This window comes from Podarcis bocagei, assembly GCF_964188305.1.
Source record: "Podarcis bocagei genome assembly, chromosome: 15".
NCBI classification, from domain to species: domain Eukaryota; kingdom Metazoa; phylum Chordata; class Lepidosauria; order Squamata; family Lacertidae; genus Podarcis; species Podarcis bocagei.
The window spans coordinates 1,647,278-1,663,234 of NC_138141.1; the positions used below are offsets into that span (position 1 = coordinate 1,647,278).

A 15,957-nucleotide genomic window follows, 5' to 3' on the forward strand; every position below is an offset into this window, starting at 1 on the left:
AGGGGACGACAGAGGACGAGATGGTTGGATAGTGTTCTCGAAGCTACCAGCATGAGTTTGACCAAACTGCGGGAGGCAGTGGAAGACAGAAGTGCTTGGCGTGCTCTGGTCCGTGGGGTCACGAAGAGTCGGACACAACTAAACAACTAGAGTGAAAGATAGGTTATGTTCAGAGAATAAGACCTGGCCCAAGAGAATTCAAGGAGCTTCATGATGTCTGGCAGTCTGAATTCGGGTCAAGTTCCTTTCTTAAGGTTCTACCAGCCACCCTCCAGACAGTGGCAGGATGGACAACTTTGTCTCCAGCTATCCTTAAAGAAGAGGCAGAATTGTATGAGAGGAAATGGCCCTTGATGCCGCCTGGTTCCGAACCATTTAGGACTTTGAATTGTGCTACAAAATGAACCAGTACCCAGTGAAGGTGATTTCGAGACCTCCCATACTCCATGTAGCTGGTTCTAGTCAGCAGCTCTGCTGCTGCTCTTTGTACCCCCTGAAGCTTCTGAACAGTCTTTGGAGCAGCTTCACTTAGAGTCTGTTATAATTATTCAGTTGGATATAAATAAAGCAGTTGTGACTCCTGGAAAGAGTGTCATTGTTGCCTTGGCCTCAGCTGTGCAGTGGCACCCTTGGCCACAGTCCAGGAGGAAAGATGTATTGAAGAGGATCCAAAAATTGCAAACCTTTTGAAGAAAGGTTTGTGTTGTTTTATGGTACCTTATGTTGTGCACTGCCTTAATATTTTATGTGGTATATATATACTTGTACAAATAAATATCTAGTCCATTGTTGATCTTGGGCTACAGTTCAGGATCTCCAGAGTCTTCCCAAACCTGAGATGGGAGTAGAGCAAGAAAGATGTATCATTCATAACTTGATGTCGCCAAGTTCCAGTTCTCCAGAAAATCATTTAAAAATAATATTCTTCTAAGGAATTGCATTGCTTAAAATGTGCTGTGGATTAATAAAACTTTTTGCAACTTCTAACAGTATTCAGTAGTGTTCTCTCTCTGTCTTTTCACTAGTTGTCATATTTTTCTGACCTAGTTATGTGAATTGGTTAGTAAAATGTCTTATGGACTAGTACTGTTGATTGACATTTTCAAAATTGAATTATTGTTGTCTGTTTTCTGCTTACAGAGCTCATATTCTCTTCTAGGATATACCACTTTTGCACAAACTCATTGAAATGAATGGACCTTGTGCAGCTGGACTGCTGGGTGGTTAGCTCTTAAGTGATGAGGAGTTCACTTGTATACGGAATTTTCTAAGATTGTTACCTACACTAGGAATAATCCTGCAGAACATAATTTATTAGCAGAGAGATGGTTTGAGAGCTGTAAGACAGACAGTATGCCTTTTATTTAATGAATTTCTTACTTAAAACCCCCTCCTTTTTTCTCACTCCATTATTTCTAGGTGGTGGCCAGCTGAGATCTGCAATCCCAGGTCTGTTCCTCTCAACATTCAGGGCCTCAAACATGATATCGGGGACTTTCCAGTATTTTTCTTTGGTTCACATGACTACTATTGGGTACATCAGGGCAGAGTATTCCCTTATGTTGAAGGAGACAAAAGCTTTGCTGAGGGGCAAACTAATATTAACAAGACCTTCAAGAAAGGTAAAATCAAAAGACAGTTTTTAGTGGTTTAATGACAAAATGTTCCACATTTTTTGTGTCTCCATCACTACTTAATCACATGGAAATTGTGGTTGTTGTGTTTTGTGTCCTGTGTGAAACTCCAGCTGAACTCTACTGAGAACTGGTTTAAATGTTTATAACTATATGCGACAACAGTTCTGGAATTGTTTTCCATCTAGAAGGTAGCAATCCCTGTGCATGTTTGGTAAAATGATAAAACATTAATATTAGTGCTGCAGCATTTAGTTGATTAGTCTATTAATTGATTTTTAAAAATCTGGTTAAAAAATCTTTGATGAAAAAGATGTTCCTGATTATTGGGCAGCAGTTTCTTTCCCTTAAATACATGGTGGGGGGCTGGCTCTTTGTGCCATCTTGTGAATGGGGTATGAACAAGAAGAGTATGCTTCCCCTCACCCCTTTATGCAGTTAATCAATTAAATGAAATAATAGATTTTAAAATTTGTAAGTTGGAGTAACAGGTCTAAATATTATCTGATGGCTTAAAACCGTTTTGTTCTGGATTTCCAGAGCGTAGAGTGTTCCCTCTGCACCAACTGCTAATACTAACTCCTTCCTCCATTTTGGGCTCCTTCACACAGCACTTGAAGAAGCAGCAAAACGCTTCCAGGAACTGAAAGCACAAAGAGAAAGCAAAGAAGCACTTGAAATTGAAAGGAACTCAAGGAAACCACCTCCATACAAACATATTAAGGTGAGCCGCTTTTCTTGCTCTTATTTGTGTTGGTTGTGTTGAGCACATGAGCACTTTACATCCACAGTGAGAAACCTTTTTCTCCCGGCCAGCCAGGTCTGCATCTGCCCTACTCCTCATGGGCCAGACTTGACATGTGAGCAGGGCTACCCACTGTCAATCACCCAATGTTACGATGACATCAGGTAACCAGCCTCTCTGAGCGCATGTTCCCTGTACAGATTTACAGAGGCTTGCAAAAGAGGTTCCATAAGGACATAGAAAGTGACATTATATCAGATCAGACTATTTGTCCATCTAGCCCAGGATTGTCTATTCTGACAGGCAGCAGCTGACAGGCAGAGGTTTTCATTTTTTATTATTATTAATTGCTTTATTGATTATAAAAAAGAAAAAAGTCAACAAAGAAAAAAAACAAAGGATGATACAAATTACAAAAAATTAAATTAACTTCTTACAATACAACTTCTTTTTATGACTTCCAGTCACCCCATCAAGAGTCCCAGGTTTCTTTTAAGTAGCGTACTTTTCATTATCACTCCAAACTTCTCCCAAATTTTTGTTTTAATAAGTTTTCTATGTTCATACTGGGGTCATTCTAGGCCAGCCAGAGAATTCATATTTTTACAATGCTCTTTTAAGATATTCTCTGTAAATATCCCACTCTCTAGTAAACGATTGTTCTGTATTATCTCTAATTCTTTCTGTCATCCTTGCTAATTCTGTGTATTCCAATAATTTCATCTGACAGTCCATTTTGGTCGGAATGGAATCTCCTTTCCATTTTTGGGCTATTAAGATTCTTGCTGCCACTGTTGCATTCAGGAAGATTTTCCTCAATTTTTTTGGAATGTCTATATGTACATTTGGGGTTTTTTTCAAAGGAGATTTTAAACATATTTTTGAGCTCATTATATTCCACCACATGTGAATCATCATACCCTCCACCTCTCTACATCTGCAACAAATGCTTGACCTGGTTCTATACATTTTAACCAATTTTGATGGTGTTAAATACCACCGGTATAGCATTTTCATAAAGTTCTCTTTCAGGGTATAACATGCAGTAAACTTCAAGTCTTCCCTCCATAATCGTTCCCAGGCTTCCATTAGAATGTTATAACCAAAATCTCTGGCCCATTGAATCATTACCAATTTAACTTCCTCCTCTTTGACTTCCCAGTATAGGAGGAGCCTATACATTTTAGAGAGTGATTTCTCTTTGTTTTGAATTACAGTGGTACCTCGGGTTACAGACGCTTCAGCTTACAGACTCCGCTAACCCAGAAATAGTACCTCGGGTTAAGAACTTTGCTTCAGGATGAGAACAGAAATCGCGCAGCAGCAGCGCAGCGGTGGCAGGAGGCCCCATTAGCTAAAGTGGTGTTTCAGGTTAAGAATGGACCTCCAGAACGAATTCAGTTCTTAACCCGAGGTACCACTGTAGTTCTTTCTCGAGTCTACATGGTTCTGTAGAAAAACCTTTCCTTTTATCATAGAATCATAGAATAGAATCATAGAATCATAGAGTTGGAAGAGACCACAAGGGCCATCGAGTCCAACCCCCTGCCAAGCAGGAAACACCATCAGAGCACTCCTGACATATGGATGTCAAGCCTCTGCTTAAAGACCTCCAAAGAAGGAGACTCCACCACACTCCTTGGCAGCAAATTCCACTGTCGAACAGCTCTTACTGTCAGGAAGTTCTTCCTAATGTTTAGCTGGAATCTTCTTTCTTGTAGTTTGGATCCATTGCTCCGTGTCCGCTTCTCTGGAGCAGCAGAAAACAACCTTTCTCCCTCCTCTATGTGACATCCTTTTATATATTTGAACATGGCTATCATATCACCCCTTAACCTCCTCTTCTCCAGGCTAAACATGCCCAGCTCCCTTAGCCGTTCCTCATAAGGCATCGTTTCCAGGCCTTTGACCATTTTGGTTGCCCTCCTCTGGACACGTTCCAGTTTGTCAGTGTCCTTCTTGAATTGTGGTGCCCAGAACTGGACACAGTACTCCAGGTGTGGTCTGACCAGAGCAGAATACAGTGGCACTATTACTTCCCTTGATCTAGATGCTATACTCCTATTGATGCAGCCCAGAATTGCATTGGCTTTTTTAGCTGCCGCGTCACACTGTTGGCTCATGTCAAGTTTGTGGTCAACCAAGACTCCTAGATCCTTTTCACATGTACTGCTCTCAAGCCAGGTGTCACCCATCTTGTATTTGTGCCTCTCATTTTTTTTGCCCAAGTGTAATACTTTACATTTCTCCCTGTTAAAATTCATCTTGAATACATCTAAACTAGCCAAATATTCTTGTACTATCTCCTTAGTTATTCTGGGCTGTGTTTCCTTTGCTGAATCATTTGCTCCAAATTCTTCAGGTCGGGCATTGTTTTCTTTATCGGAGAAGACTGAGGCAAAGAAGGCATTGAGGAGTTCAGCCCTTTCTGTGTCCCCTGTTTGCATTTCACCATCTTCTCCTCTGAGTGACCCCACTGTTTCTTTGTTCTTCCTTTTGCTACGAACATACCCATAAAAGCCTTTTTTGTTGCTTTTAACCTCTCTAGCAAGCCTGAGTTCATTCTGTGCTTTAGCTTTTCTGACTTTGTGTCTACACGTGCTGGCTATTTGTTTGAATTCCTCTTTGGTGGTTTCCCCCCTTTTCCATTTTTTGTACACATCCTTTTTTAATCTTAATTCAGTTAAAAGTTCTTTAGATAGCCACCCTGGCTTCTTTAGGCACCTTCCATGTTTCCGTCTCAATGGTATTGCCTGACGTTGTGCTTTTACTATCTCCCTCTTAACAAACTCCCAGCCATCATGAACTCCCTTTCCTTTTAGTATTGCTGTCCATGGGATCTCACCCAGCACTTCCCTAAGTTTTATGAAGTCGGCTTTCTTAAAGTCAAGAAATTGAGTCCTAGTATGCTTGGCTGCTCCTTTCCGCTGTATAGTAAACTTCAGAAGAGCATGATCACTCGCGCCTAATGATCCTTCCACATCTACCCCACTAACCAAGTCATCAACATTGGTTAGGACCAGATCTAAAACGGCCGTTCCTCTTGTTGCTTCTCCCACTTTCTGGACAATGAAGTTGTCTGCAAGGCCAGTGAGGAATCTGTTTGACCTTATGCTCTTGGCTGAGTTTGACGTCCAACAAATATCCGGGTAATTGAAGTCCCCCATTACTACTATCTCCCTTCCTTTTGCATGCTTGGCCATCTGTTCCAGGAAGGCATCATCTATGTCCTCCGTTTGGCTTGGGGATCTATAGTAAACTCCCACAATGAGGTCTCTTATCTATTTTAAATGTCTCATTAAGCTGATGATATTGTAACCAGTCAGATAAATGCGTTTGGATTTCTTCAAAACAAAATTTTAATTTGAGTCGGTTTTCTACCTCTTCCAGTAATACTTTGTAAGTTGCCCAGTTTCCTTTCAAATTCTTTTTTTTAACAGAGATTGCCTCTACCGGTGATAACCACCATGGCTTTTTAGGCTCTAGCAGATCTTTATATTTAGACCACACCAAATATAAAGATTTTCTTATGACATGGTTCAAGAAACCTTTATGGACTTTATCATACCCTAAGTAGGTGTGCCATCCATATTGATTATAAAATCCTTCCAAGTTGAGCAGATCGGTATTTTGTAACATCATCCATTCTTGGATCCAGGAGAGACTGGCAGTTTCGTGATATAATTTCAAGTCAGGCAGGTAACCCCTCCCCCTTTATATCTATTAGCAAGTTGTGTTTAATCCTGGGTGTCCCGTCCCCCCTGCCATATAAATCTAGAGAAATCCTTCTGACATTCCTTGAAATAGCCCGTTCCCCCGATCACAGGAATTGATTGAAAGAAAAAAAGCATCCTTGGAAGCACATTCATCTTTATAGTGGATATTTCCCCCCATAATGATAAGTTAAGTCTATTCCAGATCTCCATATTTTTTAAAAATCTCTTTCCAGGTCTTAATATCTTAAAATAAGTTGTTGTTTTTTGCCTAAGCCATATTCCTAGATATTTTACTTTCTTACTAATTGTCAATCTGGAAATCCTTTCTAGTTCCTTTTTTTCTTGGGTTTCCATATTTTTAAGCGGCAGTTTTGTTTTTTACTATTGAGTTTAAAACCCACCACCTGTCCACATTCTTTAATCATTTCCAGCACTTTTGGTAAGCATTCTTTTGGGTTTTCAGTCGTAATTATCAAATTGTCAGTGAAGGCTTTCAATTTAAATGATTTCCCCCCTACTACAATTCCTCTTGTATTTTCATCACTTCTTATTTTCCTATTCAATATTTCCAAAATCAAAATAAATATTAGTGGGGACAGAGGGCACCCCTGCCATGTCTCTTTCCTTGTATTGCAACTATATGTAATACTGCTATTTATGATAAGTTTAGCTCGCTGTGGTTTAACCCATAGCGCCACCCATGTCCCCGCTGCTCCAAGTATATCGCCCCAATTCCTTTGCAGAAAGTTTCTTCAAAACCCATTTGGTTAATTAATCTTTTCATGAAGCACCAGGAGATGTTATCAAATGCTTTTTCCTTGTCTACCAACAGTACTTTATAAAACATTAGTCCCCTCACCTCGCTTCTCACACGTGGACCGGGAATCTTTCTTTTTAGCACCACAGAGGCTTCTAGGGTCTCAGGACACCCACCTGAGCCTTTGGGGGCTGCGTTGCCCCCCAGGTCCCCTACAGCGATCAGGTTTGCCCCTGGAGAGAACGAACATGTGCCCTGATATGCAAACCAGAAGTCCCTTGACAGGCAAAGGTTTTCCATCACCAGCTATCTGAATTTTTAACAGGAAATGTCAAGGATTTAACCTTCTAAATACAAAGCATGCACTCTGCCACTGTGCTGTAGTCTGTCCCCAAAAGTAGACATATGAAAACCACAAATGCAATTTCAAACTTGGTACTTTTCCGGGGGTAAGGGGGGGGGTGCATGGTTTACTAAATTCTGAGAATGCAAATGATGTACATGCATATATGAACCAAATCTCTGTGTGTGCTTGCATGCAAGTGTCAGAATTACACATTTTATCTTTTCTTTTTCTGTTTCACAGTCCAACAAAGTAGTAGGGAAAGTTCAGATCCAAGTTGCAGACTTGTCAGAAATCCCTCGATGTAACTGTAAGCCAACTGACGAAAACCCTTGTGGCCTGGAGTCAGAGTGTCTGAATCGAATGCTGCAGTATGAATGCCACCCCCAGGTTTGCCCTGCAGGAGAGCGCTGCCAGAACCAGTGCTTCACCAAAAGACTCTACCCAGAAGCAGAAATTATAAAAACGGACCGGCGCGGCTGGGGTCTGAGGACAAAACGCAGCATTAAGAAGGTAACATATAGGATGAATGCTTTTGAACTGTTGTAGAGTGTTTAAATAGATGGCAGCTTTGGGGGGGTGTCTTCCCTTGCATTGTAGCCCATACAAATAAACTTTGAGACAGAGTAAAGGTAAAGGTACCCCTGCCCGTAAGGGCCAGTCGTGATCGACTCTAGGGTTGCGCCCTCATCTCGGTCAAGAGGCCGGGAGCCGGCGCCGTCTGAAGACACTTCCGGGTCACGTGGCCAGCGTGACGAAGCTGCAGCTGGCGAGCCAGCCCCAGTGCCGCACACGGAAACGCCATTTACCTTCCCGCTAGAAAAGCGATCCCTATTTATCTACTTGCACTTAGGGGTGCTTTCGAACTGCTAGGTGGGCAGGAGCTGGGACCAAACGATGGGAGCTCACTCCGCCGCAGGGATTCAAACTGCCAACCTTACGATCAGCAAGTCCTAGGCACTGAGGTTTTACCCACGGCGCCACCCGCTTCCCTTTCTTGAGACAGAGTAGGTGAAAATAATTCTTGTTGGTCAGATTGGTTTTAAATGTACAACTCAAATATTTGGGGATCCCTACTGTTAATAATGGGACGCGGGTGGGGCTGTGGGTTAAACCACAGAGCCTAGGACTTGCCGATCAGATGGTCAGCGGTATGAATCCCCGCGACGGAGTGAGCTCCCGTTGCTTGGTCCCTGCTCCTGCCAACCTAGCAGTTCGAAAGCAAGTAGATAAATAGGTACCGCTCCGGTGGGAAGGTAAACGGTGTTTTCCTGCACTGCTCTGGTTCGCCAGAAGCGGCTTAGTCATGCTGGCCACATGACCCGGAAACTGTATGACTCGGCCAGTAAAGCGAGATGAGCGCCGCAACCCCAGAGTCGGTCACGACTGGACCTAATGGTCAGGGGTCCCTTTACCTTTACCTTACTGTTAATAATAAGTTTTATTATTATGACAAAAGAAACAGTTGGCAGGCCATTATTCCTGTGTCACCTGTAATCAGCAGAAATGAAATTTCAGATTAAGCATAAAGAATACAAAAAGTTCTCACATAATCTTGTTTTAGTACAGGGTTAGCCAATGTGGTGCCTCAGAGATGTTGTCAGACTGGAGTACACCACCTCTGTTTTATGGGGGTGCTTTATTGATTTAATTTTGATTTTTCATATTTACCACCCTGGCAACTTACTTGGATAAAGACTGGAGTGCAAATATCTCCAGTAAACAAAACTGGAAATATTTTTGACTCAAGCTGTTGGTCACCCATGGTTGGCTGTGAATCCACATGTGATGAATAAAATATTTAGGCTTCAGCGGTCTTCCTAGAGCCCGTTGCCCAGTGACAGTAGCTAAGCTGACTTTGCTGAGCTCTCTCCATCAGCTGCAGCTAGTATGGCCAGGGGCTAAAGATGAGGAGAGCCATAGATCAGCAACATCATGAAGGAAGGGGGCCGCACAAGAGTCCCACCCTGTTTTAAAAGCTATCTAAATTTTTCCAGCACACGTGCCAAAAGCAGGCTCTTATAAAATAAAAGGCAAGTTTTATTGAATCCTCATCAATAGTATTTATTTAATTTATGATTTGCTTTCTGTGAAACATCTTGAAGTATTCTAGCAATACAATAAAAACATAATGAAGCAGCTCCATATATTAAAAGCAGTTGAATGGTTTACCTGCTACAGGCACAGCTGAAACTGCCCCAAATAAAGTTTAGAATGTCTTAAGATGTATAGAGGCCCTGTTTCAAGCAGCCTGCATTAGGCTTCTACAAGGTAGAGGGCAGTGTTAGAAACTGAGATATGAAAGCTAGGAGCTAAATGGCATCTTAAACCCAGGCTGTGGGCACAACAATGGAATGTCTAGGTGCACTTTTTTATAACAAGAATACAAAGCTGAAAATGAATGAATCATAGAATCATAGAATCATAGAGTTGGAAGAGACCACAAGGGCCATCGAGTCCAACCCCCTGCCAAGCAGGAAACACCATCAGAGCACTCCTGACATATGGTTGTCAAGCCTCTGCTTAAAGACCTCCAAAGTAGGAGACTCCACCACACTCCTTGGCAGCAAATTCCACTGTCGAACAGCTCTTACTGTCAGGAAGTTCTTCCTAATGTTTAGGTGGAATCTTCTTTCTTGTAGTTTGGATCCATTGCTCCGTGTCCGCTTCTCTGGAGCAGCAGAAAACAACCTTTCTCCCTCCTCTATGTGACATCCTTTTATATATTTGAACACGGCTATCATATCACCCCTTAACCTCCTCTTCTCCAGGCTAAACATGCCCAGCTCCCTTAGCCGTTCCTCATAAGGCATCGTTTCCAGGCCTTTGACCATTTTGGTTGCCCTCCTCTGGACACGTTCCAGTTTGTCAGTGTCCTTCTTGAATTGTGGTGCCCAGAACTGGACACAGTACTCCAGGTGAGGTCTGACCAGAGCAGAATACAGTGGCACTATTACTTCCCTTGATCTAGATGCTATACTCCTATTGATGCAGCCCAGAATTGCATTGGCTTTTTTAGCTGCCGCGTCACACTGTTGGCTCGTGTCAAGTTTGTGGTCAACCAAGACTCCTAGATCCTTTTCACATGTACTGCTCTCAAGCCAGGTGTCCCCCATCTTGTATTTGTGCCTCTCATTTTTTTTGCTCAAGTGCAATACTTTACATTTCTCCCTGTTAAAATTCATCTTGTTTGTTTTGGCCCAGTTCTCTAATCTGTCAAGGTCGTTTTGAAGTGTGATCCTGTCCTCTGGGGTGTTAGCCACCCCTCCCAGTTTGGTGTCATCTGCAAATTTGATCAGGATGCCCTGCAGAATGAACTGCAGCTAAAATCTTATAGTCATTTTCACATGGTCTCGTCCTCTGGAGACTGCAAAAAACAAAGCTATGCCTCCCCTCCCCCCCCCCATGTTCTTAAGAAGGTCTCTTTTCCAGTCTTCAGAGAGTAGCTGGAAGTGGGGAGGGAGAAAAAGGTCCTCCTCTCCTTCCACTCTAATTAAAAAAATTCCTTCCTGTAGCACCTTAAAGACCAACTAAGTTAGTTCTTGGTATAAGCTTTCGTGTGCATGCACACTTCTTCAGATACACTGAAACAGAAGTTGCCATCTCGGGGCTATTTAATTTAATTGCTCATCGTCTAACATTGTGTATGCCATCAAATGCCAACAGTGTCCTTCAGCTCTCTATATTGGACAAACAGGCCAAACCTTACGCCAAAGAATAAATGGACATAAATTTGACATCAAGAATCACAAAACAGAGAAACCAGTAGGAGAACACTTCAATCTCCCAGGACATTCTATACAAGATCTCAAAGTAGCTGTTTTACTACAAAGGAATTTCAGAAATAGACTGGAAAGAGAAGCTGCTGAATTACAACTCATTACCAAACTTAAAACAATGGAGCGACCTGGTCTGAATAGAGACATTGGATTCTTATCTCATTATACATGACTAAGCCATCTCTCACCTCCTCACCCCTTGCCTTTTCCTGTAAGACCTATTACAGTCGTTAAGAGTCGTCAACAGGCTCATCTCAGCTATCTGCCAATCTCCGATTCCCACCACCCTTCTGAGTAATACCCCTCCCCACCTTCTCAATATATAGAAGGATCTGGCAACTTCTGTTTCAGTGTATCTGAAGAAGTGTGCATGCACACGAAAGCTTATACCAAGAACTAACTTAGTTGGTCTTTAAGGTGCTACAGGAAGGAATTTTTTTATTTGGACTATGGCAGACCAACACGGCTACCCATCTGTAACTCCTTCCACTCTGCAGTTTTAATCTGAAATCTTAGGTGCTGTACTGCACCCAGAGCTCAGAAACTGCTCGCGTTAATGAAATTCCTTGTTGCAAAATGCGCCTGGAACAATGGGAGCTTCGATCACTGGAAGAGGGCCCTTTCTGCTGTCACACCCCAAGTTTGGGATTTCTTCCTCAAGCAGTTGTTCTTGGAGCTGACACTGCCAGCTTCTTGACGGCTTTCCTATTTGTTCTCATTTGCTCTTAAATGGTTTAGATTGTAACATTTTTTTTTTGTCTCATTCTACTTAATTTTGTTTATTTACTGGTTTTAAATTGCATTTATATCTTGTCTATGAATTCATTATTCTTCACACTTTGTACACTTCCTGTTAATCTTTTGATAAAGGGAGAAATGTTTTAAATTAATTAAGCATATTTAGTAGAAGCATATTTCTTTGGGTTTTAGAAGGCCTCAAGCGAGACAGAATTGGGAGGGATCATAAAAATTATGTTAGAAGGAAATGTAGTTCTACTTCCGTCTTTAATACAAAGTATATGTGCCTTAAGCCGCTGCAAAGGTTTCCGTGGTCCCATTGCTTGCTAATTCCCAGATGTGTATATGCTTCCAAAATGCTTAATGGCTTTTTTATTGAATGAACCTCTTCAGCGTTATTCTGTGAGGGCACTGTAACCATTTTGCAAATGACTGTATTTAGATTGTCTTACCAAAGGCCATGCAGCTCATTTTAGTGGTGCATGATTCAAGTTTCAATCTCTTTTTCTGCTGTACCACACTGCTTGTCTCCTAACAAGGGATTTATTTTTGGTGTTTATTCCTTGCAGTAGCATCACAAATTGCCAGAATGCATTTCTTTTTAATCTTTTCAGGGTGAATTTGTCAACGAGTATGTTGGTGAGCTAATTGATGAGGAAGAATGCAGATTGCGAATCAAACGAGCACATGAGAACAGTGTGACCAATTTTTATATGTTAACTGTTACAAAGGTAAAAAGAAGACATTCTCTCTATGTGGGACTGGTTCATGTAATGCCATCTCAGTTTCAAATGTGTTACACTTTAAATGCCACTGAAATCCCAGTAAGTGACATCTGCTGCATGGGTTACCACAATGAGTGACATTGCAAAAGGCTTGAAATGAGCCTATTCAGCCTAGCTGGCTGGCTGCTCCACCATATCCTTGCAGGGAGTGTGGTGATGCTACTGCAAGGGTATGTGGGAATCAGGCAATTAGAAACTGGATTGAGATATCCATGAAGCCTTCATAAACCATGAGGCCACTCATTCAGGTGGAATTACAAGGGCAACTACTTGCCTGTTGAGTCTGAAATGCAGCGAGTGGCAAACTGTGTAAAAAAAAACGTTATAGCTAGGAATTGTTCTTAGGTCTGGGTGATGTCAGCTTTTCAAAATCACAATTTGTCACCAGCCTAAGATCACAATCTGGGGGTACACCGCAATGTTGAAACAACAAGCTGTGTTGGCCCCAGCCCTGCGAGGCCCGGGGTGACTGCCGCCACTCTTCCCGCAGCACTTCGCGAGGCCAGGGACAACGCAGCTTGTTCCCAGCGCCAGGCACTGGGGGTGGAGGGAATCCATCCTCAGCATGCAGAGGGAGCAGGCTGCCTCAACCTCAGCTCCTCACTGGGGCTTCCTTGCACTGCTCAGCTGGGGGGTGCAAAGGCTCCTGCCCCCCAGCTGAGGGAACCCTGATGTCTCTCTGGCTTGTGTGCAAGGCATTGGGGCTTGCTCAGCTGTGTAATGGAGCTGCCTCCTTGCCTCTGGCTCATGTGAGCTGGAGACGGGGTGGGGGCTTCTTCAAACTGCTCTGCTCAGGAACACATTGCTGCCCAAGCCTTTGTGGAGCAGTTTAAAGAAGCTGAGGGAGAAACAAGCTGAATCGCTCTGGTGATACAGTTTGCTCCTCCCTCTGTGGTATGAGGGGCAGAGCGTGGTGGTGGCTTCACCTGGAAGTATACCTTGGGTGAAGCCACCACTGCTCTCGAGTCCCTCTGCTACCAGCAGCCCATGTTGGAAGCAGCGCTGGCAGCAAAGGGACTTGGGAGTGGCATCGGCTTCATCCTCTGTACGAAGCTGGCAGGTGAAGCTGCCATCATGCTCTGCCTCTAATACCAGGCATAATTGGCCTCAGAGAATGTGCCCCCCAAGGCCACCTCACCCTAAGAAGTCACCCCTGCAAGCACACACTCCCCACTTGGTTGAGATCTCATGCTAATCTGCTTGTTGCCCTTCATCCTCACACTTAGCGGAGGCCTTGTGCTTCATTTGGCAGCAGCATGTGTTGGGAGATTCCATTCCACCTTTTGTTGCAGACATGAGATTGTTGCGTGTCACATGTCTGTTTGCAGTCCAGCACAGACTGCTGGGTCTCGTGAGTGGAACTTCTGCTCTGTGTATTGTGCGGGGAGAGGCGACAGGGGTTTTTCTTCGTTTTTCGCTTGTTCATCCCAATAGTAAGGACCAACCCATTGCCCTAGCCCTACCCGCTGGTTCGTCTTGATATGAGCCATGAGCCACAAACCCTCTGAATATATGGAGTTCACACATCTAGTTCGAACTGAGGTAAAGTTGGTGCTGGGAGACATACCCTGCAGAATCAGGTGAAAGACCCACTGTGTGCAGCATTCTGTTCTTAGGAGGGTCGCATATGGGAAACCTGCACTCACGATCTCCCCTCTGGCAGCGCTTAGCAGTTGCCATTCAGGGCTTTCATGTGGTAGCAGCATTTTGTATTTCTGGGCCAGTTCCACATTGGTTTGTGCCTAAATTCTTTCCTGTCTCAGTGAATGTTATGTGCAGATAGTTTTGTTGAAACTTTGAAGAGTCTTGAGGTAACTTAATATCTGGCGCAAGAAAGTGTGTTGCTTTTTGCTACAACAGGATGGATTCAAACTTAAGTCTTAGACATTTTGTATATGATTGTGTCTCTGTTCTTTGGTCTTTTTGAAGGACCGTATAATAGATGCTGGCCCCAAGGGAAATTACTCTCGCTTTATGAACCACAGCTGCAACCCCAACTGTGAAACTCAGAAATGGACAGTGAGTGGAGATGTCCGAGTTGGGCTCTTCGCTCTCTGTGATATTCCTGCAGGTAAGAGTGCTTTGGTGTTGCTCCATTTCCTTTTAATGTTACTCTGTTTTCCTCGCCTGCCTTGCAGCCTTTTCTTGCCTTTTTCTTGAGGATCCGTAATACTGTAAATTGTTGCTCTGTAGTGCTAATATAATTGGGTGATGGTCCTGATCCTCAGGTAGGGGATAGAGAAGTGGCAGCACAACAGCCATGTTCTGCAGTGGAATCAGGCCTTCTAAGGCATGGTCTGCGGTGGTTGAGACCATTCTCACACTTTTTATCACATGAGCACTGAATGGGCACAGAAGGCCTGTCACTGCCATGATTCAAGGCCTTTTGCTTTCGACAAAAAGGGAGGCATACAGTCAGTGGCGTAGCGTGGGGGGTGCAGGGGGGGCCGGCCGCACCGGGCGCAGCATCTGGGGGTTAGAGTTAGGGGGCGCAAATCCACGGGTTAGAGGGCGCAAATCCATGGGTTAGGGGTTGCAAATTACTTGCCTTGCCCCGGGTGCTGACAACCCACGCTACGCCACTGCACACAGTGCCCTATTTGGAATAGACCCACTGAATGTAATAAACAAGACTAAATAAGGATCATTGATTTTAGCTGGTCTACTCTGAGTAAACAAGGTGAGTAAGGTGCAGCATGAAAGAGGTGTATAAACCATGTGTGGTGTGGAGTAAGAGAAGTTTTCCTTACTCTCCCATAATACTAGAACCTGAGTTCTCCAATATAGCTGAATGTTGGAAGACTCAGGACAGACAAAAAAGCACTTCTTTGCACAGTGCATGTTTAAACTATAGAATTTGCTACTGTGAGATAGAGTAATGACCACAAACTTGGATGGCTTTAAATGGGAATTTGACAAATCCATGGAGGATAACACTTTCAATAGTTGCTAGTCATTAGGGCTGGGCAACATCTGGTTTTCAAGATCTAAATATCACAATATACCATTATATCACAATGTCTTGAATGTGTCTTGGTTGCTTCTTCCTTTCCACCTTAGGGGAGGAAGACACAGCCGAGAGACATGCCCAGCCCTGCTGAGCAAGCCCTGATGCCTCTCCAGCTCATGTGAGCTGGAAGGCTGCAAGAACTTCCTTAAACTACTCCCCTGGGAATGGGAAGTCTCCTACCCCTTAGCTGAGTGAGCCCCCATATTGCTCTGACTCGTGTCAGCCGGACAGGCAGGCGGATTCCTCAAAGGCACAGGCAGGCAGAGCCCAAGAAGGTGCTCTCCCAGAACCCTCTCAGGCTCCATCTGCCTGCACCTTTGCTGTCTGCAGGCAATTTGAGCTGGTGTGATGTACTGCCAGCTCAAAATGTCTGAAACTGGTATCACGATCTGAACGCCATACTGGTTTCAGGCAATTTCCCAATATATTGCCCAGCTCTTCTCGTCCAAT

At 43.5% G+C, this 15,957-nt stretch overlaps 2 protein-coding genes across 5 annotated transcripts in view; one reads left to right on the forward strand and one right to left on the reverse strand.

Moving 5' to 3' along the window:
* LETM2 (leucine zipper and EF-hand containing transmembrane protein 2) overlaps nt 1–15,957 on the reverse strand; it is a 267,600-nt gene that overhangs the window by 114,190 nt on the left and 137,453 nt on the right. The gene's annotated exons all lie outside the window — the stretch shown is intronic.
* The window catches only part of NSD3 (nuclear receptor binding SET domain protein 3), an 82,835-nt gene that overhangs the window by 63,477 nt on the left and 3,401 nt on the right, over nt 1–15,957 (forward strand). For all 4 annotated transcript variants that reach the window (XM_081171369.1, XM_081171368.1, XM_081171370.1 and 1 more), the window contains 5 exons: nt 1,420–1,622; nt 2,246–2,358; nt 7,439–7,708; nt 12,327–12,443; nt 14,427–14,568. In XM_081171369.1, coding sequence (XP_081027495.1) covers nt 1,420–1,622; nt 2,246–2,358; nt 7,439–7,708; nt 12,327–12,443; nt 14,427–14,568 — 845 coding nt within the window. The remainder of the gene's footprint in view (nt 1–1,419; nt 1,623–2,245; nt 2,359–7,438; nt 7,709–12,326; nt 12,444–14,426; nt 14,569–15,957) is intronic.